Raw genomic sequence first — 26122 nt, 5'->3', positions numbered from 1 at the left:
GAAGAGCCTTAAGTACGTCCCAAAGGCCCCACATCCAAATACCAACACACTGGGGATTAGTTTAATATGAATTTGGGGGGGGGGGGACGTGGCACAGTCTATAGCAAATATGTAGTGTAAATACAGGTTAAAACAATTTGTGTTTTGGGGCAGGCTGTTAGCTCAGTTGGGTAGAGCGCGATGCTCATAACACCAGGGTTGCTGGTTCTGTCCCCACATGGGCCAGTGTGAGCTGCGCCCTCCACAACTAGATTGAAACAACTACTTGGCTTGGAGCTGATGGGTCCTGAAAAACGCACTAAAATAAAAGTTTATTTTTTTTTTTTTAAAAGCCATTTGTGTTCTTAAAAAGCATGCAATCTTTTATATTTTAGTAGATGTGTGTGTGTGTGTGTGTGTGTGTGTGTGTGTGTGTGTATATATATATATATATATATATATATATATATATATATATATATATATATATATGTCTATATCTATATCTACACAATACACCGAGGGAGTCTAGAACAATAAACTCTAACCTGACCTCTGGTGAGGGAATTCTAATATTTAATCTTTATAAGAGGAGTGAACAAAAGCAGTGCTTAGAGGGAAATTTACAGTATCGAATGCATATATCAGAAGAGAAGAAAGATCTAAAAATCAATTATGTCTAAGTTTCTATCTTAGGAAAATAGAAAAAGAAGAGAAGATTAAACCCAAAGTAAGCAGAAGAAAATAAAAATTAGGGCAGACATCAATGAAATTGAAAACAGGAAATCAGTGGAGAAAATCAGCAAAACCAAAAGCTGGTTCTTTGAAAAGATCAATATAATCAATAAGCCCGTAGACAGGCTAACTAAAAAAAAGAGAGATGACACAAATTACTAGTATCAAAAATGAAATAAAGGACACTGCTATAGATCCCATGGACATTAAAAGGATAATGAAAGAATACTATGAACAACTCTATGCCCACAAATTTAATAACCTAGATGAAATGGATCAATTCCGTGAAGGACACAATCTGCCAAAACTCACACAAGAATAAGTAGACAATTTGAATAAGCCTCTATCTTTAAAAAAAAAATGGAGCATAATTAATAACCTAGAAGACCTTGGGTTTGGCCTGGTTTTTTAGATACAACACCAAAGGCATGCTCCATTAAAGAAAGAATTGATAAGCTGATTTTATTAAAATTAAAAATGTCTGCTCTGCAAAAGACACTGTCAAGGGAATGAAAAGACAAGCCACAGAATGGTAGAAAATATTTGGAAAAGACATATTCAATAAAGGACTGTTATCCAAAAGATAAGGGAACTCTTAAAACTCAACAATTGGAAAGCAATTCAAATATGGGCCAAAGATCTTAACAGATGTCTCACTAGAGAAGATATACAGGTGGCAAATAAGCAGATGAAAAGATGCTCCATGTCCAGGATATCCAAATTAAAGCAACAATTAGCTACCACTACACACCAATTGGAATGGCCAAAATCCAGAACATTGATAGTACCAAATTCTGGCAAGGTTGTGGAACTACAGGAATTCTTCACTGCTGTTGGGAATGCGAAATGGTACAGTCATTTTGGAAGATAGTTTGACAGTTTTTACAAAACTAAATATATTCTTACCATACGACCCAGAAACCTACACACAGTTGTTTATGGCAGCTTTATTCATGATTGTCAAAACTTGGAAGATGTCCTTTAGTTGGTGAGTGGATAATTAAACTGGTACAATGGAATATTCAGCAATAAAAAGAAAGGAGCTATCAAGCCATGAAAAGACATGGAGGAAACTTAAATGCATATCACTAAGTGAAAGAAGCTAATCTGAAAAGGTTACTTGTATGATTCCAACTGTGTGACTTTCTGGAAAAGGCTGAACTATGGAGACAGTAGAAAGGTCAGAAGTCACCAGGGTTTGGGGGGAGGGAATAATGAACAAGCAGAGAACAGAGGACTTTTGAGACAGTGAAAATAGTCTCTGTGATACTCTAATGGTGGATACATGTCATTATACGTTTGTCCAAACCCATAAAGTGTACAACACCAAGATATAAACAATGTAAACAATGGTGTCTGGTGATGATGACATGTAGGTTCATCAATTGTAACAATTGCACCCCTCTAGTGGGTAGGGAGACTGATAAAGGGGAAGACTTGCATGTGTGGGGCAGGAGAATAAGGGAAATCTTTGTACCTTCCTCTCAGTTTTGCTGTGAACCCAAAACTGCTCTAAAATATAAAGTCTATTTGAAAAACAATAAAAGAATGTATCACTTGTGGAATTAAAGTTAATGTTGTAGAAAATTTAGATAACTGGGAGCAGCATCAAGAGTAACAGAAACTAAAATACAAATAAAACTTACAAAAATATGAAGGCGATTTATATAGAAAATTATAAAACTTAAAGATCATAAGTGAAAATCTAAATAGCTGAAAAATGATTTCATGTTCCTGTAAGAAAAGATGATATTGCACAGAGCGTACTTTTAAAATTTTTAATAAATTTAATATAATTTCAATCAGTGTCCCAGTAAGACTTTTGGGAGAAACCTGTAAAGTGTATGTGAAAAAGCAAATGTGCAAAAAAGCAGCAAGAAATTTTTAAAAAGAAATAAGGATAGTGAAGAAAGCTTAGCCTACCAGGTATCACAATACAGCAAAAAGTTGATTTTAATTAAGTGACGGTAGTGGTGCAGAATAGACAGACCTGAATAGAGCATTCAGTGTCAACATTTGTTTGTTTTTGCCATATTTTGTGAGTTCTAAGACTCGGTTTTCAAATTTTAACATCTTTGACAACAGGATTCATTTTACAATCAATGTAAACTATGAAGCATGCCATCAACTTTTTTTCTTTCTTTGTGTAAGGTACGTGATGAGGCATCTTATAAATCTGTGACATCTTAGATTAAGTGAAATAAGTATATATATATAGTATATATCTAATATATAATATACACACACATACATTATAAAATCAAGTACACACACACACACACACACACACACATACACTCACACACACTCACATATACTCACATGAAATGAGACCCAACTCAAAAATCGCTCCAAGCTTTACATCTGCAATCATGACGTTTGTCTTTCTTCGTCACTTTCTAACTGCTGTAACAATACAGTGAAAATTAATTGCACAGTAAAGTTACAAATACTGGAAAATATGCAGGATTTCATGAAGCTTATGAAAAGGATGTTGGAGAAGTATTTAATTCATCCACAGATCATTGGCAAATAAGAATCTTGTTTTATTTTTCAAGCTAAACTCCCTAGCGGCACTCTTTTCCACCATATATTATGAAATTTTGGTTTCTGTTTTAAGTGTTTCCACTTAAAGTGGCCCGTGTGTGATGCCAGTTATTCTCAGAAGGGAAAGATAACCTACATTAATTGTACAGGCCGTGTTTCAACAGAAAAGAGTATAGTATTTAAAAACACTAATGGGTAACAACTCTTTCCTGGACAAAATACTTGGATTTCTGCCTCACAAGTATAAATTCCAGTTAGATTAAATTTCTGAACATAAAAACAAATAAAAATTGCAAAAGAAAATACAGGAAAGTAATTTTTAGGAAGCCCGAAGTCTTAAAGCATGCTTTCCCAGTGGGGGTGATGTTTCCCACAATGGGGCATAACTTGGTTCACAGGAGATGAAAAACATTTCAGCTGTTGCAATGTTGGGCCCTCCAAAGGGCCACCGTGCATATCAACAGATGTGCAGTGTATCTGTGGTATTAAAATTTTATGGAGAGGGAGGCAATTAGAGAAAAACTGTCTAAAAAGGCTTCTTAGTAGGGATAATGGAAAAAAAAAACAGTTGAGAAACACTGCCATAGAGGAAAAGTGACATATTCTACAAATACATGTGTTTTAAACTTTTTGATTATGAAAGACACAAAATTAAAAGACATGTGACAGACTGGGAAAAAAGAGTTTACAACTTATGTAATAGAGGAGTGTAATCTTTTATCTGTTAGAGTGCCTACAAATCGTTAACAGAAACAACTCAATAAAAATAATGGGCAAAGGACGCGGAGTTATGTTTGGTTTATTTACTACAGAGACTCCATTTCTCAGTTTGTTTGGTGTTTATTAGATGTGAATGACCATCTGTGTTTCAAAAGGAATTACATGTGACACCTTTGGGGGGGGTGGCACTTCTGGTTTAGACGTTTTAAACTCTCAGAGGTATGTCACCACGGAGTTGAAACAAATAATGTGGCATGGAGAAATCCATTGTGTTTTTCTTTGTTGTATTTTGCCCATTTCTGATTTCCTGAATGAACTACATTATTGACTTTCCTCAGTTTTCCTTTTTAAGAATGTGGGAGGGCATTGTATTTATAGCCAAACCTAATTTTTTTGTTGTTGTTCTAACAGAATGATTTTGGCTATTTTATGTGTGCACTTAAAACAAGTTATAGAAGTTCTCATGATGAGACATGAAGGAATGTTTTATCAAATAGAAACATTGTTTTATGTTAATAGGTAGTAAATATCTTAAAAATTCACATTATGCATACTAAATATTAAAATTCTAAATATTAATGTTTTGTGTTAATTTTCAAAATTAAGCAGAATGATAAATGTTTCATAACTGCAATTAAATACAGCTATTTGATCCCTGTGTATATTTTTTGTTGTTTATTTGTTTTCATCTGGCTTTTTATTAGCAACCCAGTGGGGAGAAGATGGCCGTCCGTTTCATTTTCTCTTTTATACCGGCAAACCATCGTATTATTCACTAATGCATGTAAGTATATTACATTTATGATAAATAATAGGAACTGTAAGCTAAGTAACTATTTATAGCAGAGATTTTACTCAACTTCAGAACTTACCTAGTATGTTTCCTAATGGACAGAAAGAAGACTTCCAGAGGTAAGACAGTATGTTTGAAAGGCTTCATATTTCATTAATTCAATTTTGCCAAAGGCAAACATTATAGAATTTATAATAGAATGATTTGTCCTCAAAATGCTTTCCCTTACAAATTGAGATCCTGTGAGGAGACAGATGCTCAGCTCAGTGACAGGCACGTGTGTGCAGTCCAGGTAAGTCATGAAGCAGGAAAAGGGCTGAGTACATAGCATAACCCTGTCGGGCTGGAAGGCATTCACCTTGAGAGTCTTCCTTGCTTTTGTTATTCAGATACAAATTTTGCTTTTCATAGGCTAATGCACTGTCTGAGACTAGAGTTGGGGCCCCCCCAAAAGACCTAAGAAATGATTTTATTACACTTTGGCTTCCCACTGCATTGACATGTACTGGAAATTTTTGTTTTAGAGCTGTAGTGTTTGATAGCATGCAAATTTGGGAGTTCCGTTGAGTTACTGTGGGGAAAACGTGTGGATGCATATACCTAGTTTTAAGCAACAGAACCCATTTTATTCTCAGAAGTCAAGTTTTATTTTATTCATTGTATGACTTTTTGAAGTTACAGAAATAGTCACTGGGCTTCCCCCATCCAGTCAGATTTCAGGTTGCTTGAATCTCATGCACGCATTTCCTCTGCTATTTATTGGTGTTTGTTTGCGGCCCACAAACCCAAAGGACAAAATCCCCACTTGTCAGGTACATTTATTTCTTGGGGGGAAAAAAAAGAAAACCTTCTTTTCGTTTTTTGTTAACCTTGGGCAAATGAGCTTCTTGCCCTGGCAGAAATGAAATGAATGATAAATGTAGAGTGTGTCTTTGCTGAGTAATGGAGCTGTGGCGCTGGCTTTCCACTGTGGTTGTCTCTGCACAGCCCGAGGCTGCCCGAGGACCCCTGCTGTTCATTTAAATAGGTATGTCAAATCTGCCTGCAAACGCCGCTGGTTTGATCTGTGGTAATATTTGTGAAGGTTCCATATGGACTTGAGCCCCCTGCAGTGCTAAGAAATAATGTACAACGCTTCATGGTGCAGACGCAAATTTTCTCTGAAAAGGGATGCAGCGCTGCGTTTTAGCTGTCGGAGGGGATGATGGAGCTGACGCGCTAGGCCTGTCAACTTGTTACACGGATGGGTTGCACGCAGCGGAGCTGTGGAAAATCTGTGCCTTTTAACTTTTCTACTTAATCACGGTTGTAGCATCGCCTTTAGACTGTATGCTACATTAATTCTCTTCCTGCCTTCTGCCTTTCATCCCAAGCTTCACGGAAAAAAGTAAAGCATGCAGGTCTTGTACAGGAGCCTTATCAGACATCTGTCAACTGACAATCCATTTGCATTTGTTTGGTCTGAAAGTGAGCAACCCAAGGGCAATATATTTTGTTGCATTCCATCATAATGAAGAAATTACATATTGTAGAAGAGGCCTAACTTTATTTTTAGTTTGTGTATGTGTTTTAAAAGATATTGCAAGAAACTGGTTGGTTTCTCAGTGAATAAAACACTACTATACTCTGACTGAAAAGGCCAATTACATCCGATGAATAAATATTCTTTCTTTTTCAGTAATATAGTTTCTGTTACACATAGGAGAGTTCTTTGGGCTTTCATGTTTTAGTTAAATTTATTTTCTTGGGTGTTTTGACTCTCTAAACCGTGCGGGGTTTAGCATTTATTTTATTGCTCTTCAGAACAGTTTACACATAGGAATTACAGATATTTTGGTTTAACGTGAGTATTTTAATTCAGATAATTAATAAAACCTTGTATTTCCAAAAATGTCTTATGGCATTTCAAAATAATTGTATGTATGGCAAAAAGGGATAAATGTTTTCCTAAATATATGCCAACCACCTTAGCTTCGTGTATGGCGAGTGTTGTTAATTACAACTATAATCATACCAGTCTCATTTCCTAGGCGATGCAAACCAGCAGCATCGTAGATTCGGCTTGTTACTTTAAAACAGTATGTGACTGAATATTCACTGTTCGGCTTATGAAAGTGGTTTTTTAGCGAAGCCAAGCATTGTATGTAAAGTAAAATGATAAAACTTGAAACTGCCTCATGTGTTTGCTCCTTCCTTTGTTCTGCCTTCCCTTGGTGGTGACGGGGCTGCTGTTCCATTCTCTGTGTGACAATGAGTCCACTACTGCTGTCCCACTGTGTCAAGGGAATTGGCCCCGGAAGACAGGGTTGGGCATTAAGTACTTGGAAATGAATCCTTGTTACCATTTGTTTTTGTTGATATAATTTCTTCCCATTGACAGGGTGAAAGACACTGAGCCAAACTCTGTTTTTACCATGTCGTTGACCAACTATAATTGTGTGAGCCATGGCAGTCATCAACCAAGCTTTTTCACAAAAAAAAAAAAAACACCAACAAAAAACAGATTTAGAGCATGTATGCAGTTCTGCCAGGAGACCTTACTGATGTTGATTAATGTTTTTGTCTTCTATGCCAGATCTTTTCTTTTTTTATTAGTATTCCCTCACTGCCTATTAAGCTTATGTATTACATTGTAGCAACTGATAAAAGATATTACTAAGTAGCGACTTAGTAAAGCATTATACATTATCCTTAACTAGTGAACACTTTCCAGTTGGCCTATAATTAGTCTATCCGACTTTTGCAGAGAAGTGGGGAGGTTTTTGAGGGAAGATGAGGATAAGAAGGAAGAAGCAATGTATTGTTCCTGTCCAGAAATGAAGCATGGTAGGAAAGTATAAAATGAAGAAAAATATGCTGATCCATGGAGCATCTCAGACTTTGTAAATGTGTTACATTCTAAGGGTTCGTTAGCAGGTCGGTTGGAACTTCCGTTTTCCTGTGAGTACAATGATACCCGTTTTCAGCTTCCTGGGAAAGTCAATAACAGCCCATTTATTTTATATTTTAGCGAGTATGATGTACATATGTAATGAAAAAAGTATAAAACAGTACTAACAAGTAATTTCTTCAGCAGTAAAAAGTAGTTTAAGAAGAAATGAGAAACTTAAGGAGTTTCTCAGAGGATCGTTGAATACTGACAAGGGAGCTCCACGCTCGATGGTATGGGCTCGTGTCTTTTTTCACCCAAAATGGATGCTTTTCCATTTCCTTAACAGCCACTTAACCAGTAGAACTTGTATACTTTTCAGACAGTATTTAGAGTTTCAGTTTAGGGGTTCAGGAGCAGAATGAGAAATAGAGAAAGGATAAAAGAAGTTTCCTGAAATAGCTGAGCAAACGCATAAAGGAGAGGGGGAAGAGTTTTTAAAGAGGAATGTCTGCAGTAAAGAAAATGCTATACCATCGAACAACTGAGTTGTAAATAGCCCAGGTCTAGATGAAGGACAAGGAAGGGATAGGCCAGAGGGGTGTGCCCTTTGGGGGGGCAGCCTGCCAGGGGTGCCCCTTGCCCACGGCAGCTGAAGCCTGACCAGGCCAGCCAAGCTGGTGGTGAAGGGGAGAGTGGGCTATATTCGTGAACAAGATGTTGGCAACCTGGGTAGTAGTTGTGGCTGAGTTGGTATAGATCCTTTAATTTTAAGAAAAGTATTAATTTAGTTTTAGTCACTTTGTTAATAAATATGTTTCTGAAAAAATTTAAATTTACTCACTAGAAATGAGTTGGAAATGACTTAAAACTCATTAGTGGAAGTGATCATTTCACTCTGAAGTGGGACCCCTTTCGTAAAATACGATTCATTAAATCGTCTATAATGCACGTCTATAATGCAGCCTTTCCCAGAGTGCTTTCTGAGAAACACAGGTTATAAAATAATCTCCAAGAAAGGGTCTCTGAAATTAAGTTAGTTTGGGGATGCTGCATATTGTGTGGGGGGGAACTCTGATAAGGAGATCCTTATTAGTATGATGAAACCAGAGCTTGGGAAAAGCTGTAGAAAATATTGAAAACACTGTAAGTTGTCAAATATATTAAGTATTTATTGAAATTTGACATAAGCTGCACTCCCCAATCTTTAAGATAAGGTTATGCATCTCTAAAAACTGCACTGGGAATTTAGCATCATGTGAATTTTCATTTATAGTTTAGGATGAGTTTTAGAGTAAACAATGGAGTATTATCAAAGGGTTTCTATAAATTGAAGGAATTACATGCCCATTGATGAAATTTCTACCCAAAATAATAATAATAATAATGTATAAAATTAGGGAATAAGTAGGTCATGATATACTTAAACTGCTGTGCTGAATTGAAAAAAAAAAATTTTTAAACTTGAAAGAAAGCCAAGTTAATTCTAATTCTGATAACTCAGGTATAAACAGGATTCATTTGCCTTTTGAAAGAAGCTCCTGGCTTATTTAGAAATTCTCCAGTTTGTTTTAAATGACTTAAGTGACCTTCCTTGTTCGTGTTCATGGAGCATGAGAAGAGCAGCCCCAGGAGAAACGTGTGGCTTCATTAGGGGAACATTCCAGACTCCATAAAACACACGTCCTGGGGACTGAGTCACAGAATTCTTACTTCGTTTACATCTTGCTCGTAACCTTGTGGTGAATATTTAAAACTCTTGATATATCGCTCATATGTTAAAAAATGGAATCAAAATAGTGACCCTTCTCACAGTGAGGTGTTGTGAAATAACTACTTTACAACTATGTAAAGTGCTTATTTTTAGAAAGCTACAGACTAGTGCTGACATATCTGCATGCTGTTTTAAGACTTTTCTTGACAGCAGGAGTTAATTCAGTAATTAATTCAGCAGTAGAAATAGCTGTTCCAGAAGTACCTTTAATATACATTTTCCTCACATAGGAATAATTACCATTGTATATCTTGCATGTTCTAAATGTAACAATTAGGAAAATTATTTTTTAAAAGCTGATTCAACTTACTGCCTCTGTTGTTTTAATCAGATTACTTCTTTATAATGGTATAATTGTTATTATAGTATATGGTGGAGCTTTAATTTGAGTAGTAAAAATAAATGGTGTCTGAGTTACAAGCGCTTTTATGTAATTACTCCTGGGTGTGCACTTTCACAGAGTACTTTTCTATATGACCTATATATGAGACTTTCCGTTTTTATGTTGACTAACATTATATGATGTATTAACTATATAGTATATTGTATTTACAAAGAGATAGCAAGGATCTACAACAGAAGTATCACTTGGAACTTTAGATAAATAGCAGAAACCCTGATAGATGGATTATATTTACATTTATTTCACTTGATTTTGTATATGCCAATAGCCAGAAGATTGAGAAGATTGTTATGTAGGAAATTGATTTTCTGTGATTCTTTTATTTAAAAAAAAACATATTTTAAGTCAGTTATTTTTCTGTTATTGAATGAACTAGTATCTAAGATGTTAATAACTATTAGTATGTTATTGTGTATTCGCATATCAAAATACAGTTGCCTTTTCCTATACCACTCTCCCAAGAGATGTTATTTGTTTACCCTTCCTAAAATTGGAATTTCCACATGATTAATATAACCAAAACAGATTTTAGAAAACTACAATCAGATTTTTAGACCAAAAATCATATTGCCCACACTCTTGGAAGGGTTTAGTTTAAGCACTTCTTTTCTGCAACCTGAGCATCTGGTATTTTCAAATTAGGCACCTTCTAAATTTGACTCATACATTATGGAAATCTGATGACACGAGGGGTGGATAGGCTTGCTTTGATTTTATGAAATATTAATCATAGCTGTGATTAATGATTCAGCATTTCACATCTGGGTTATTCCTGTCATATTTGAAAATTATACCATTAAATACAGTATATAAACTTAGTGTAGGTGGGTCATACTAATTCTCTAGTGTCCCTTAAAAATTAAGCGGAAACTTAACAATATAACAGAAGCTACCACTGATAATCTGTGATGTTGACAGTTCCTGGCATATTTTATACCCTCAAGGATTCTTGGATGTAAATTAGTACACATCTCTTCAGGGAGTTGAAGCTATAGAATCTACTTTGCAGGGAACTGTTGTTTCTGAGAAACCACGATAGAATCTCAAGAGTGGTTTTATTGTGTAGAAGAGAAACAAAAATAGAAATGATACACCAATAAAATCATTTCTCAATTATTTGACTCTTGAATGCCATCCCTCATCCCTGCTGTCATTTCTTGACCATAAGTATAGGTCAGGCACTGTGCTAAGTAGTTTACATATATTTTATTTAAAGAAGTGTATGGGGTGGCTTAATGAGCATTATGTAATTTGGTGGATTACAGTCATCAAAGTGTAAACATTTGTCATAAATAAATAGAATTTGCCATGTTTGGAATTTGACATGTACTATTCATGGGTTGTTTCCTCATGTTCCACATTTTTTCTGATTATGTTACTTGCACTATTGATAAAATAATATGGAGCTAAATATAACACTGGATGATAATAGCATAGTAAAAGAAAATTTTAAGAAAAATACAGACATAAAGTAAACATTGCCCAACAGTCACTGGAAAATGATGGTGAATTTAGCAGCCCAGAGTTTGACTTGAAACTTAACTATGAAGCAGGTGAGTTACTTTTATTTTAGTTGCCTTGGTTATTCCAGACAATTAAGTAGACCCTTATAAGCAGGGGAGGGTATCCTATTACGGTTGTTGGTATTCTCTTGGGTTCATATTTTCTTGGCTAGATTTGAGGTATACATCGTCTCTGACTTACGCTCTCAGAAGCTGAAGACTCTGGAGCAGACCAGCTGAGAACTTGGCACTGTCCTGTCCCCAGGGTCCCCAGATATAGCACTCTGGCTGGAGTCCTGCCTGCCGATGGGCCCGTGCTGGGTGCACAGAGATGCTGTTTGCACTGTGTCTGCACCCACTTACACAAGTAGGGTAGGAATCAGTGTGTGGGATCTTTTCCTTTATTTTACCTGTTCAAAGCACTTGAGAATTGCTTTCTAGAAAGAGGTGCATAGAAATTTCTCTCATATATTGTTCAGTTGGGGTCACAACCCACTATCTGAGCCTTTCGCAATGAGTGAAAAATACCCTGACCAGAAAAATAAAATGAAGCTTACCAATTCTTGGAAGACAAACTGTAAAGTTTTATTTTGAGTGCAATAGCAGGTATGTGTTCTATATGTGGGTGGTTCACATCAGTTCTTGCTTTCCTTAGGGTGGAGAGTTGTTTGTTTTAAACTGTCAGGTCCATTCTTCTGCTGCTACAGCTGCTGGATTTGTGCTTCAGATATGGCTGTAGGGATAGTTATCCTTTATATGGACACTAGAATGGAATTAACTGAATCTGTCCCTTTGCTATCGTGATGAACAAGGCTCTCCATAGTTCCACCACATAGATCCAAACTTTAGTGCACATCGTTAACAGATCACTGGGCCCAGCCCAGAGGTTCCTTTTCAGAAAATCTGGTGTGGGGCCTGAGAATTTAGATTTCTACCCAGTTTTAGGTATGGAAGCTGTGCTGCTGCTCTAGGAACTTACCTTTAGAACTCCTGAGCTGGATTGTTTCCCTTTGTTTGAAATACTCGTGTCCACTGTTAGAATTTGTAGTTCAGCCCCAGTTTTACTGCTTCTAACTGCTGCTTCTCTTCTTTTTCTTTCTGCTTCTTTTCTTGGTCTCTACTCAGCTATGAATTCTACTTCCCTTACTGAACAACAAAACAAACACTCTTAGTCCCGCAGCCATGAGAAATGAACTTCTGTAATCTTATCACTGAGAAGTCTCAGCCTACTGAGTACAGCCTTTTCTCACCTATAGTTATGAAACTCAGAGGCCCAATCTTTATACATCCTTGTTTCTTTCCTTTATTTTTCTCTTTTAGCCTTTTTCCCATGAGAGAAATGGATTCCTTAAAAAGAGGTGGCAGAATGACAATAATAATAAAATGCAGGCACCTCTAAATACAAAGACACTGGCAAAAGGACACTTCTGTTAGAAAAGACTCTTTCCCAGCATCACTGGTGTAATGCAGCAGTCTAATCAGAGCCTGTAAGGAGTTTCCCACCCTCCAACGTGAAATGATTAAGACGATTTTGAGATATGGATGAACATGGTCTATCAGTAACAACTTGTATCTTCCAACATCAGCTAATGATACTGGAAGGTGTCATGATGAACATGAAAGAATGTCATTTCTTTTTTTTTTTTTTTTAATTAAAATTTATTGGGGTGACAATGGTTAGTAAAATTACATAGATTTCAGGTGTACAATTCTGTATTACATCATCTATACATCACTGTGTGTGTTCACCACCCAGGTTCTCCTTCCATCACCGTATATTAGATCCTGTTCACCCTCATCTACCATCCTCCTCCCCCCCTTACCCTCTGGTAACCAGTAAACCATTGTCTATATCTATGAGGTTTTGTTTCGAAAAAATGCCATTTCTATCATCTCTAATCTTTTGAAAATGCCTGTTTGTTCATTCGGTATTAGTATGATAGGTTATGTGTAAATTATAAACCTAAAGGAATATGCGTATTGGGTGTGAGTCTTCAAACACTTAAGTTTGCTCAAACAAAAAACTGGGTGACAGTTATGTTATTCTGCTTGTTGTAAACTCATTTCCTGGAGAATGTATTTCATTGATAACCTTTATTGCCAAGTTTTAGCAAAATGGAACATTTCCCCTACTTGCATTACAGTTTAACAAGTGACATGCATCCACAGAGTTTCTTAGAAAGTAAACTAACAAAAGGAATCATATAATGAAAAATAAGTATAATAGAAAATTGTTTTTAAGATACAAACTACATAGTGAGGACTTAAATATTATGTAAATACTAAATATTAGATAAGTAGTTCAGCTGTAAATACCATAACTTTTACTGATTAATTCTCTAAATTTAAAGTGTGTATTGCTATATAAATTAAGCTTTTTTTTCCTAAGGAAAATAAAATTTTTTTTTTAATGAAATGAGAGAAACTTTTTTTTTTTTTTTAATAAATTTTATTGGGGAATGTTGGGGCACAGTGTGTTTCTCCCGGGTCCATCAGCTCCAAGTTGTCCTTCAATCTAGTTGTGAAGGGCGCAGCTCAGCTCCAAGTCCAGTTGCCATTTTCAATCTTTGGTTGCAGGGGGCGCATCCCACCATCCCAGGGGGGAATTGAACCAGCAACCTTGTTGTTGAGAGCTCACACTCTAACCAACTGAGCCATCCAGCTTCCCCTCTGGAGGCTCAGCGGTAGCTCGTTGTCTTTAGTTGTGGAAGGTGCAGCTCACTGGCCCATGTGGGAATCGAACCAGCAACCCTGTTGCTCAGAGCTCACACTCCAACTGAGCCATCTGGCTGCCCCTCTAAGGAAAATTTTTATTCCTGTTGGTGGGACACTAAGGAAAATAAATAGTTTGTAGCTTTGGTCTATTTTTACCAACTTCACTGGAGTTGATTCTTAGAGAGTTGTTTAAAATTCAGTTATTTAAAAATCAGTTAATGTATGTATGATACTAAATTCTCATTGAAATTACTCTCATCATTTAGTTTGAGAAATAGTATTAAAAATCATTTTCAGTATTATCTGCTATGCAACAGGATTATTTGAGGAGGTCATTTTTGAAATGAGGGGTACTCAAGGGAAAATATAAAGTAGACGTAATAATGTACCATCTCTCTTATTTTAGCATGTTTTGTTTTTTGTGGGTTTTTGTCATAGGACACATACGGAAAGCTACTTGAAGTAGAAAAACATCACAATCAGTTGCGAGCCAAAGGTCTGTTTCCAGAAAGACCTAAAACCAAGTAAGTTCTTTTCTTGCGTTAAAGTATATAAAAGATTTGAACTAAAAACATGCCACTTATCATTAGTGTTTTTTAAGCATACCTTAAGCCTAAAATATTGGTTCAGTATTTCAGCATCAATCATTAAAATTAGGGGTCAAAATAAGAGGTGGTTTTTTGGTTTGAGAGGAAGTAAATATTAAGGTTATTTTATGTTACTTCGCTCCATATTTATATATTAAATGGTATTTAATTATATTTGAGTATGATATCCTTAGAAGTTTTGTATATATAACTGCACATTTACTTAACTTTTACATGCTTTAACTTGGGGGAGTATTTCAAGGTTTGTGCTTCCATTTAGCAAACAATAATAGATTAGCTCCATCAACCCGAGCCGCCAGTTTTCAATTTCCACCTGATTATTCCTATATTTCTTCTAACGCAAAAGATGCGAGTCTTTGAATATTACCCCTAGCCCTTTATTTGGACTTTATTAGTACTTTAGCCCATTGACAGGTTAACTTTGTCACCACAACATCTCCTTTGAAGTAAATTACGAAAAACAAGTGACATTTTAATTTTTAAGAAGTCTTGTTGCTTTTAATACCAAATGAGTTCCAGTGGCATGGTAACTCTTCAAACAAAACATTTGCTAACTGGGTATCTTTTCTGAAGTAAATTGAGGAAATGAAATAATATGTCTGAAAAATAGTTTACTTGGATGAAATTTTACAGCTATGTAATACAAAAATGTATTTACCCATCAAGAATCACTACTACCTGTGGGATATTTTGTGATATAACTCTAATTGCATGGTTAATTTAAAAGAGAATATATATGATATTTTTAACAGAGACCTGATTGCCAGCAGATGGCTGATTAAGGAGGAACTAGAAGAAATGTTAGTGGAAAAACTGTCAGAGCAAGATGTGAGTAATTAATCTTTTTAGTTTAAGGGGACCTGTGACATAAGAATGCAGACAATTGCTGTATTTAATAGTAATAGGATCTTAATAGCACTGTTCCTCAGAGGCAGGTGCTTCTAAGACAATTTTCCTTTTTAAAACATATTTATAGTTGATTTCTGCCATGAGAGGGCCTTACCTGTAGTCAGGAAGGTGACATGCTTGGTCTCCAGACCCTCCTTATGTAAGTGCCATCGTGTCCTCTGCTAGTCGTTCTAGGGAAGCGTGACAGATGTCATTTTTCATCTCCTTCAGTTAAGGCAGATAGCTAATTTTATAAGCTCATAATAAGTGTAAGGAGCTATTACAGGTTCAATAGTAAAGGAATTAAGCTCATGGTTACTTTCATACACTTTGCTGCTTCCTGGCTTACTTACGTACAGTATTGCTAAGGCCACCATTTTTCACCTTGGAATCTGCAAGACTACCTGTATCAGAATCACTTGGAATGCTGGTTTCAAAATACTATCCTAAGACATGATGTAGCTTAGACGTTCTAGGGGGTGCCACCCAGGAATCCATATTTTTCACAGGTGAATGAATGTCATAGCCTATAAAGTTGGTGACCTCTGCTTTATGTCTCAATTGGATTCTTATTTTGCTAAATGTTCTAATGAATGCCAGTATCATCAGAGGGAATTTGATGTTTAAAATATTTTGATGTTCTAAATTTAAATTATTCCTGGAAGATCTGAGTGTACATAAATTTCAAAATAGTTCCAAGAAGAGTTTTTCTTCTTCCATGGCAGTGGCTAACATTGTTAGTACCTTGCCGCCATGTAGATTTTAAGTCATGTACCCAAAGTGCCCTATTTCTCATTTAACATATTGGATAAATTAATGATTTGGAAAAGCTGCAGTTTGCTCAACCAAGGTGTCAGGCATTTAGTGAGCAGTAGGCCTGGAGTTAATTTCTAATATCCTACCCACCAAGTCGGTATTACTGCACGTGGATCTAAAAATCTCCTTCTGCTTCTGCACTGAACACATAATTTTATTTTTGCCTCTGTTTTCTGGCTGCTTTGATCTTTATAATGCAGGTTTGTTTATTTGTTTTTTTCATTTTGAAAACATCCCAAGGACTTTATTATAGGTGTGCGGCTATGAAGACAAAACAAACATAAGCATGTGTGTGTGTCTTCTGTACTTTTGGAGTGTACTGCCTGTCAGAAGAAATGCTGCAGCTGAGGGCTGGTATCCAGATGAGGGAGGCAGGGGTGGTCAGTGACTTCTTCGACCGCAATCCTAGTTCTTGAGCGAGGCTATGTCATACCTGCAGTGAGCCCTTGGTAGGTTCACCGGTAGTCACAGAGTGTGAGAGAATAGCTGAGAACAAAGGACATAGGCCTATAAATGGAGGGGACAAATGAGCTTTGTCAGGCCAGGTACCATAGGTAGCTAAGTGTCTCACCCTTACTTAGAAAATTGTCTTCTCTTTCATCGTAACATCACAGGAAGCAGTAAATGAAGCAATCCTCTTAGTCTTACTGGTGAGATTTTTATATATTTCAAATTATTAATGGCAGGTTTTCATGCGAAAGGCAATGGTAACAAAGGTGGGTGTGATTTTTAGGGTTGGCAAAAACATTAAATAAGGTTATCAAAAACTGGGTTTCACACTCCATATTAACTAAGGATCTCAAGTATTAGTTGTTTCCTTCTGCATAAACACTTTAGAATGATTATTCTGGCTTCCAATTTTAAGGGGTTAATACCAAGTTGTTTACTTTCTAATCACATGTTCGAGAACTATTAAAAAAAATGCACAGAGTAGCAAGGATAATTTATTTCAAGAGGTTGCCCTTTAAGTCAAGTATCTCTTGAATTTTTAAATAGCTTGATTGTTCGGTTTTAAAGGAAATCATAAACATTAAAGTAACACAGCTTGAACAGCTAAAGATATATTTGCCAAATGTATTATGAAATACACTTTTAAGGTGCATTTTCTCAAAATCAAACTCTTCCCATTTTACTATACATAACTTACTGAAAATTATTTCTGAAGCTCCTCTTGATACAGTTCTAATAAAAGAGTAGAAATTACACTTGAAGATCATCTAAATTTTTTTTGGAAATGAATTTAAATCTCAATTTCATGTAATCAAAATACAGAGAAACAGACTTTTCTCTGAATGATAAATCTCTTTGTTTCTCGAAAGAGAAGACTGAGCACTAAAGATCCACAGGGCAAGTGCATGCTGTTTGAAAAGCTGCGTGAAGGTGCAGACATGTCATCCTGTCAAAATTCATCAAGAAAAGCAACATGGGAAAGACCAAGTCTATAAAAATAGAAAAAATTCAGCAAATGCAATTACACTTGCGTCTTCTAATGAATTTTTATTGTCTGCAGTATGGGCATTTCATTCGGCTGCTAGAAAGATTATTGACATTGCAGTGTGATGCTGCTGAAGAATTTGTACAGCGCTTTCGTAGGAGTGTAACCATTCAATCAAAAAAACAGCTGATTGAACCTTTGCAGTATGACGAGCAAGGAATGGCCTTCAGCAGGAGCGAAGGTAATGACATTCCGTGGAGAGAGAATAAATTCCATGACGATTGAGAAACTACAATTATTTTTCCTTCCTCTTGCTCTCTGGTATTCATTTGATTTGTTTGTGTATTTTTGCTCCAGACACACTGGATTTCTTCATTTTAAAGATTCTGTTGATGTTTTTAAAAACAGATCTTCCTAATGGCGCAAGAACAAATGTGGACACAATCATATGAACGCTGTTTATTTTCACATATTTGTGTGAAGTCCTTTTATTTTCACATTTTCAACTGGTGGCAACAATAAAATATTTGTAATAAAGGTGTCTTATGTAAAATGAAAGTGCTCAGTGAATCAGCATGTCAGATGTGAAAATTATAGAACACGTGAAAATTTCAGGTCTGCACTCACATTTTCCTAAGGATGTACAAAGACATTTGACATGGTGTAACTTTTAAAAATCAACTTAATTAAATGATATATCTGCAATTCTTAAACATTTAACATCAGTTCTTTGTCATTTTCAACTAATGTTTTCAGAGAAATGTGACCTTTCCCGAGGATTACTTTTCATGTCTATCAATTATATTTTATCATACTTATAAAAGAACACTATGTAAATTGGTTGATTTTTTTTTTTTTTTTTTTAGTAATGTAAATAAATATAAATTTCTTTGTTGCTTGTGAAAACTAATTTAAAAATCATTGTAGTGGTCCTCACATGAAATTGAAGAATAAAGTTACCTCCTAATTAGCTTTATTACATTGATTATGCTGTAGTTTCCCTGTTTTATTTTTGTTTGACTTGTAGTAGTTCCAGAAATTTCCTATATGCAGTGCTATATATTGTTTTTCAGGGGAAAAAAAATAATGTAGCTTTACTGTCTCAAAGCATTGGTCTTTCAGACGTTCACTAATAGAAATTTTATATTTTTAAAGGTAAAAGAAAGAGTGCGAAAGCAGAAGCAGTTGTTTATGAACATGGAAGTGGAAGAATAACAGTTAATGGGACCGATTACCTGCTTTACTTCCCCGTGACACAGGACAGGTTAGTGTCTGGGTTTGCTTTTGCTTTTTGTTTTTAAAGAAAATATGTTGCACAATACATCACGGTCAGTTCATTAAGGCTTGTGATTTTCTGATTATATTTGTCTGAATGATTATTTCTCTTGACCAATATAATTTATCAAACTCACTAGAGGGAAGCTATCACTGTTTTTTGTGTAGTTTCCCAGATTTTTAAACAGCGTCTCTAGGATTCCTCATTAATTGAATGTCCCTCTTTTCATCAGATCCTACTGGAATTTGACTGTTTCAGATGTATCTTACATTCTGAAATGCAGACTATGCCAGTGTCAGAAAAGTAGATTTCCACATTCTGTTTCTCCAGTTTAGGGGTGGGTCTGCCCAAAAGAAAACAACAAAAACCAGCCTTGGCACTTGCCCTCATAAGTACTAAAAAAAGTCTGTTCTGTCACTTTGGGTTTTTCCCTATTCAGCGGAAATCGATTATACTATATTTTGAGCAGGCAAAGACACCTGCCATGTATGCGTGAAAAGAAGAGCTCATCACGCTTAGCTTAGTTTCCAGTGCTAAATATGGCAGTTTTATTTTTTGAACTTTCTATCCCATGGAGAAATAAACATGGGTCATAAATGGATGTTACAATTCAGATCCTCTAAATATACTCATCTTAGGTCTCTCTGTGCGTCCCAGACAAAGGCCTCTTCTTGAGATGGTTATTTTTCCAGTAGTTACTGTCATTATCCACAAGTAACAGATCTGCATGGTTAGTTCCTCCTCCTGTTCCCCGAATGTGTAGTGGTTTTAAGGTCGATGGGGCAAAGCTCTTATGCTCCCAACGCTTGTGTAAGGAAAAGAGGACCCTGCTGATGTAGTGTAAGCTTCTGGACAGAATAATTACTTTAGGAAATGGATGTTTATTTTATTTGTGTGTTTGTGTCAAGAAGTAGCCCACTCTAACTCCATTTAATATGAAGTAAACTTCTGCCATCACCCTCACATCTTTTTCATAAGCCCTTATTCCCTTATGAAAAGCCAGAGAGACCTATAACTTCAGCATCGGGGACTGCTCAGTTTGGGCTTGCTCTCACAGTTAAATTACATTCTTAGAACTTACTCTTCATCTTGAAATCAGCCGGCATTTACTATGGAGCATGTATGAGTCCAGTCTTCTCCTGGGCATTGTGAAGGTATCATAGCTACTTAAGATTGATTTCTATCATCAAGAAACGTCCTGTCTGTTTGGGAAGCCTAGGGCTGGCCTTTGTGGGAATGGGCCCCATCTGTCGTCATCTTGAAGTAGTTGTGGGGACTTAAGGCAGCAGTGCTAGCTGTGGCCTGGCCTTTCCTCTCGCGGGAGCGACTCGCGAGCTTACAGATTCAGCAGTGAGGTGACATTGTAGGAAGATTACCGAACCCACAATCAGATGATCTTGATTCTAGCTATTTCCTGGCTGTGTGACCTTAGCCACGATGCTTAAAGGTCACTTCCCTAATTGGCAAGAGGGAGTTGAACTTGATCTGTAAGACTCTTACCCGAAAGTCAGCTTAACTGCTTACTTATCTTTCTAGGGACCTTTCTTTAGGCTGTTTTTACACAACCACAGATTGGGAATGGTGACTATGTTGCCTTCCCAGCATCATGAGAAGTTTTTCATTCATTCATTCATTCACTTACACAACAACCACTTGTTACTATGTGCCCAATCCTGTGGAGCGCAAAGATTAATAACCATCCTGATTTGGAAAGGCCTTTGTTCTGTCAGTCAACCAATAAAGCTATTCCTAATTGATCATCTGCACAAAAGAAATACATTCCTCACACAGCACTAACCACATAGCAGATAATATAAGGTTAGCATTTTAAGCAATTAATAGAAAAATAAAAGAGTATGCAGTTGTATCTATCCCAAGTTACATGCTAATAGAATTTGTGGCATAGGAGCAGCGTTCAGACAAGATAGAAATAACATTTTTTTCCCAAAATAACTTTTATTATAACAAGGTACAAAATAATTTTGATTTTTTTTTTAACTTGGTTTCATCTGGGATCCCTGAGAGGAGAGAAGATGAGCTATGAAATATTTTCATGTCACATTACTGTTTTGGCATGTGCCAGTTTGCAGTCCAGATTAACTAAAATCTATAGCTATATAATCACTTTTGATTATTACCCTTTAGGTATTTTTTCATCTATTTATAAATTTAGTGTTGTACCTCAGTGTACACCAACTTCCCAACTTATCCAGACTCTTCTTAATGGTTCTTTCTTATCTTGACCACTCCAATGATACAGCTTCAGTAAATTAAAAAGAATTTTTTTTCTGAATTTTAGTCTAAGTTTCTTTAGAAACTTAGGGAATCTTAAAATTGTAGGAATTAAGACAGATAAATGTTTAAACTCCCAAGCAAGTGGGTGAGCAAAGCTTCTCATAGTAGCATTACTATGTCCCTGACTCACGTAACTGTGTTAGGCAGTGCAGAGACCTCCTGTGACGTGGACACGTGATAATCCCACAGAATCCATCTCAGCCTCTGTTTCCTTGCTGGAAAAAGGAAGTCATGGAATTAGATTATCAGTCTCTAAATTTTCTTTAGTTATTATGATAATATGGTCATTCCTTGTAACCATACAATTTTTATAACATTCCTGTCTTTGATTTGGTGGTTTTGAAACGTTTGTTCAGAAAAGCAATGCAGATTGATGTGTTTCCCTATTGAAGCAACACCCCTATTGAAACAGCACTGTTACAAGTCCAGTGAATATGCTGGGGAAGGTTCTGTATCGTACACCTCTCTGCGAGTGATTATTTTGCTGGTGTAGTCCAAGGAGTAACACTTGAGGGTCCTGTCTGTATCCATCTTTCAGCTTCACTGTGTTACATATAATAAGCTCAATTTTGGGTCTAGAATGCTACAGTGTCAAACAAAGCAAAACGCAGTATCAACCAACTTTTCTAAATAAAAACTCAACAAAAATATTGAGGCAAAATCAAAGTACTCGACAAGGGAGGTGGTGAACGTTGAACCTGGCACGTAAGTGGTGTTCAACAAACCCTTGTTCAGTTGAGCAAGTGAAGGGCCAGGGCCACATTCTGTCTGAGGTCCCTCCTCCAACCCTGCAGTGCCTGTCCGGGACCTTGTGGGCACTCCCGACTGGGGTGTGCAGTGTGTCACCAGGCAGGGGCAGGGTCCTGGAGCTCGGAGAGCTAGTGATAGGAATATGTGTTTCGGTGTGTGTGGGGGCCTGGGGGAGGAGGGGGTTGAATGTGGTTTTGGTGACTTTAAGAACTAACGGCCAGGATGAGCGTTATATATACATTATACAAAGCATGCTTTATTTAGTGATTCCACATGGCATTTAATAACTGCTTGGCAAAGCCTGTTAATACTATATCTGATCATTGAATGCAGAAGGTTCCATTGATTAATGGAGTTTCCCAACTTTAAGGCTTCTTTATGATGTTATTTCTAAGGCTCGCAAAGTTGTCATGATGATAAAAGGAATCCAAGTGAAATACATTGCTATAGCCAAGAAAAAGAGAAATAAACCTTGCTCTCAACAAGGCATTCTGAATATCAGAAATATCAGTGTTTCTTCACGTGCTGGATTGATCAGAAAGTATGAAAAGTGTAATAATAATGAATTGATAGAGAAGTATGAACGCTGGCGTACATCGTATGGTTTTCATAAATGGTCCGAACGTGACCAGTTTATAAAATCATGTGTTTTATAGTGAACTTAACGACATTTCTTGTGATGTGTGTGCTTTAGAGAACAGTTGATGTTCCCGTTTCACTTCCTTGACCGACTCGGGAAACACGATGTGACCTGCACGGTCGCGGGGGGTGGTCGGTCTGCGCAGGCTGGAGCCATACGCTTGGCGATGTCCAGAGCTCTGTGCAGCTTTGTCACCGAGGAAGAGGTCGAGTGGATGCGACAAGGTATGAGTTGACGTGGGAGGGGCAAACTTGTCCCCATAACGTCCGTGTTTGTTCTTGTGCTACTTACCTGAAATCAGTGAGAAAACAGTTAAAGATGCAGTATTGCAGTTTGCTGGCTTCTCTTCTCATGCTCCAGACCTATAACATGATTTTTCAGTTTTGATTTCTACAAAGTGAACTTGAATTAGAAAAAGGAAAAGGGAGACCCTCCCCGCCTCAGGGGAAATTTATTTTGACCTTAAGGCATAACCTTTTGTCCAGCTTAACAAGTGCTGCTCAATCATGTTTAACAGATGAATTGGCTGTTTTTGTTTTGTCATAAGAAGTTGTAATAATTATTTGATTAACTGGTGAAGCCCTTCAGGTATTTCTTTCCAAAATTATTGGAGATTTCCATTTTTCCATTGTGATGTTGGAATGTCCTATTGTCTCACTTTTTTGTGACTCCATCATCTGGTCATGAATACAGGTGTCTCTGCAGTGTGACAATGAACCATGTCATCAGTTTCTTCCTTCGGGCTATGCTCCAGCACTTACAATAAATCAGGGCGCTTCTCGCTGAGGATTTTCTTCACACTGTTTGTGAAGGGAAGATGGTGCTGAGGGTGGTGCTAAGAGCCAGTGGCCTGGGCCAGTCATTCACTGCCTGGCCTGCAGCCCCTCTGCTCCTTTGCCCTCACCCCACTGTCCCCGCCCTTCCCCCACCCCTACCCCCAGCCGCTGGGTTCTGATTCTGTGCTGCACAGAACCGCCGCTTGTGGCTTCGGCTAGTTAGTTTGTTTAAGCCTCTTAAAAATCCATTTGCTTGTAAACAACTTCATCAGTTTGTGGGATTCGTATCTGGTCAGTAAAATAATTTGATAGGCTCGTACTTACCATTTCTGCTATTTTGAGTTACTGTGCATATTGAAAAGTCATAAAGCAATATTACTTATCATTTAGACCAGAATTTAGACAGGTCTTGGCTGCCTTTTGTTCAAAACACTGTTCTATCCTATGCCCTTTAAGTACAAGTAAATTGCAAAAGCTCTGGATATGTAATAAGCATTTGAAGTTTCCCTTTGCTGTATGGCCATTGGAAGACCCCAGTGAAATGCTTAAGCCTTGTGTACAGTGTAAAGAAGTGCTAGTGTCGGAAGAATGAAAGAAAAAAACAAAAACCAATGAAAAACTGTGGTCAGTTTACATAATCACAAAAGTAATTTAAGAGCTTTCTCCTCGCTGATATTTTTGAAATCTGTGGTCTTTACTAACATACTCCTGTTCCAGCCACTACTGGGGTGCTTCCTCTGGGCCATGTGTGGGGAGTAGCTCGTTAGCTGCCGAGAAGTCATCATTGATTGTTCCTGGTGGTTAGGGGTGTGGAAGCTTCCAGCTTAAACGGACTTTATTCTTGTAGAATAAACTGCTTATGCTGAGAATACAACCGTAAAACTTACCTTTTAGATGCTGAAACAAAATACCTGGGATATTATTATCACACAAATTAGAATAATACGTTTCTTTTCTCAAATACGTTCAGAAAGTCCTATTTTATGTGTATGTATATTCATGTATACCGTTAAGACATGGTGTCTGTGTACTTCCTCGCGTTTCACCGGACAACATGTGTCTTCTCTGCCACGTGTCTTCATTAACACTTTCCCGTCTAATGACGAGGGTGCCAGGTAAGCTCCATCGTGGTAAATAGTGACTGCCCACCCAAGAGCATTTCCATCTGATGTTGAACAAGTTTAAAAATCAAAAAGGAGTCAGTCCTCCTGGGATAAGGAAATAATGTAGTTGGCATTTGTCTCAGAAATTAGAGAAATATCCTAAAAGAGTAAAAGCAAACTGCTGTCAGGCTGATACATCATTCATGGGCCTGGTTGCTTTCCTCTAGTGTTTTCTCTCATAATAGTGCCTACATATTCTAGTGTTTTCTCTCGCAACAATGCCTACAAAATCCATGCATTTTTTTCCTGCCGCCTCTGCTGGGCATTGCACGTTTCCACTGTTCGTAAAGCCTTCTCCTTTTGTGCTGCAGCTGGACTTCTTACCGTTGATCCACGCGTCAGAGAACGGAAGAAGCCTGGCCAGGAGGGAGCTCGCAGGAAGTTCACCTGGAAGAAGCGCTGAGCATGTTTTCACAGGAAAGGAGAGCAGACGCTGTGCGTGTGGCTGCACGTGGCGGACACGTGGTAAACGTCTGCTGGCCACGGCGAGGGCAGCACTGTCAGCCATTTGAGTTGTGAGAGGATTTATTTTTAAATGCTACTTTGTAAAAGCTATCTTTTAAAAATAATTTTTTAAAATGTGTAGCTTCCGTCTGCTGCTTTATTTTTTAAACTTTTTCAGAAGATAGTTTTCAAAGCATCATAATTCATAGAATCTTGACCTCTTAGACCTGAAGGGAACATTGGGCAAAACCCAGTCAAGTAACCTCCTTTTGCAGACGGGGAGACCCAACCTTAAGGATCAGGTGACCCACTAGAGCCAAATTGCTAATTTAATGATTGAGTTAGACTTGAGTTCATTTCTCCCAATTCTGTTGTCTTCCCATATGGCGACTATTACAACCCAGTTTTCAACACTGAGAGATGGGAGTCCTTGTCCAGAAGAATGAAATAAGTTGAGCATCTTTGGGCTGAGCTGCCAGGTGTCCAAGTAGCCAATTAAGACAACGAGCCCATTTCCCCCACCCTCAGCCCCTGGCAACCAACATTCTCTTCTCAGTTTCTGAGTTTGACTTGTTTTTACTTTCTACACATAAGTGATACCACACAGTATTTGTCCTTCTCTGTCTGGCTTATTTCACATAACATAATGCCCTCCAAGTTGGGTACAAATGTTCAGTTACAAGGTGAATTAGTTCTGAGCATCTAAATACCCAGCATGGTGACTATGGTTGATGATACTGTGTTGTATCATTGAAATTTGCTAAGAGGGTAGACTTTTAAGTTCCCACCAAAAAGAAAAAAACAAAATGATAACTGTATGAAGTGATAGATTTGTTAATGAACTTGTTGGTGGGACTCCTTTCACAATGTATAGCAAATCATCACATTGTACACTTTAAATATATTATAATGTTGTCAATTAAATCTCAGTAAAGCTAGAAAAACAATGACAAGCTAAATGAAAATAGCCAAGCCTGTAATCACTTACTGCCAT

At 37.1% G+C, this 26122-nt stretch overlaps 1 protein-coding gene across 1 annotated transcript in view; it reads left to right on the top strand.

Moving 5' to 3' along the window:
• The window catches only part of MRPS9 (mitochondrial ribosomal protein S9), a 57319-nt gene extending 32050 nt beyond the window's left edge, over positions 1–25269 (top strand). The window contains exons 5-11 of the mRNA XM_019751696.3: positions 4686–4765; positions 14476–14561; positions 15398–15473; positions 17860–18025; positions 18940–19048; positions 22800–22969; positions 24996–25269. Coding sequence (XP_019607255.1) covers positions 4686–4765; positions 14476–14561; positions 15398–15473; positions 17860–18025; positions 18940–19048; positions 22800–22969; positions 24996–25087 — 779 coding nt within the window. The 3' untranslated portion in view covers positions 25088–25269. The remainder of the gene's footprint in view (positions 1–4685; positions 4766–14475; positions 14562–15397; positions 15474–17859; positions 18026–18939; positions 19049–22799; positions 22970–24995) is intronic.
• Positions 25270–26122: the final 853 nt, after the last annotated feature.

The sequence above is a fragment of the Rhinolophus sinicus genome, chromosome 2 (assembly GCF_057876585.1).
Source record: "Rhinolophus sinicus isolate RSI-liver-muscle chromosome 2, RSI-T2T, whole genome shotgun sequence".
NCBI classification, from domain to species: Eukaryota; Metazoa; Chordata; class Mammalia; order Chiroptera; family Rhinolophidae; genus Rhinolophus; species Rhinolophus sinicus.
Note: the sequence above shows the minus strand (reverse complement) of the source record. Positions and strands in the feature narration are given on the sequence as shown.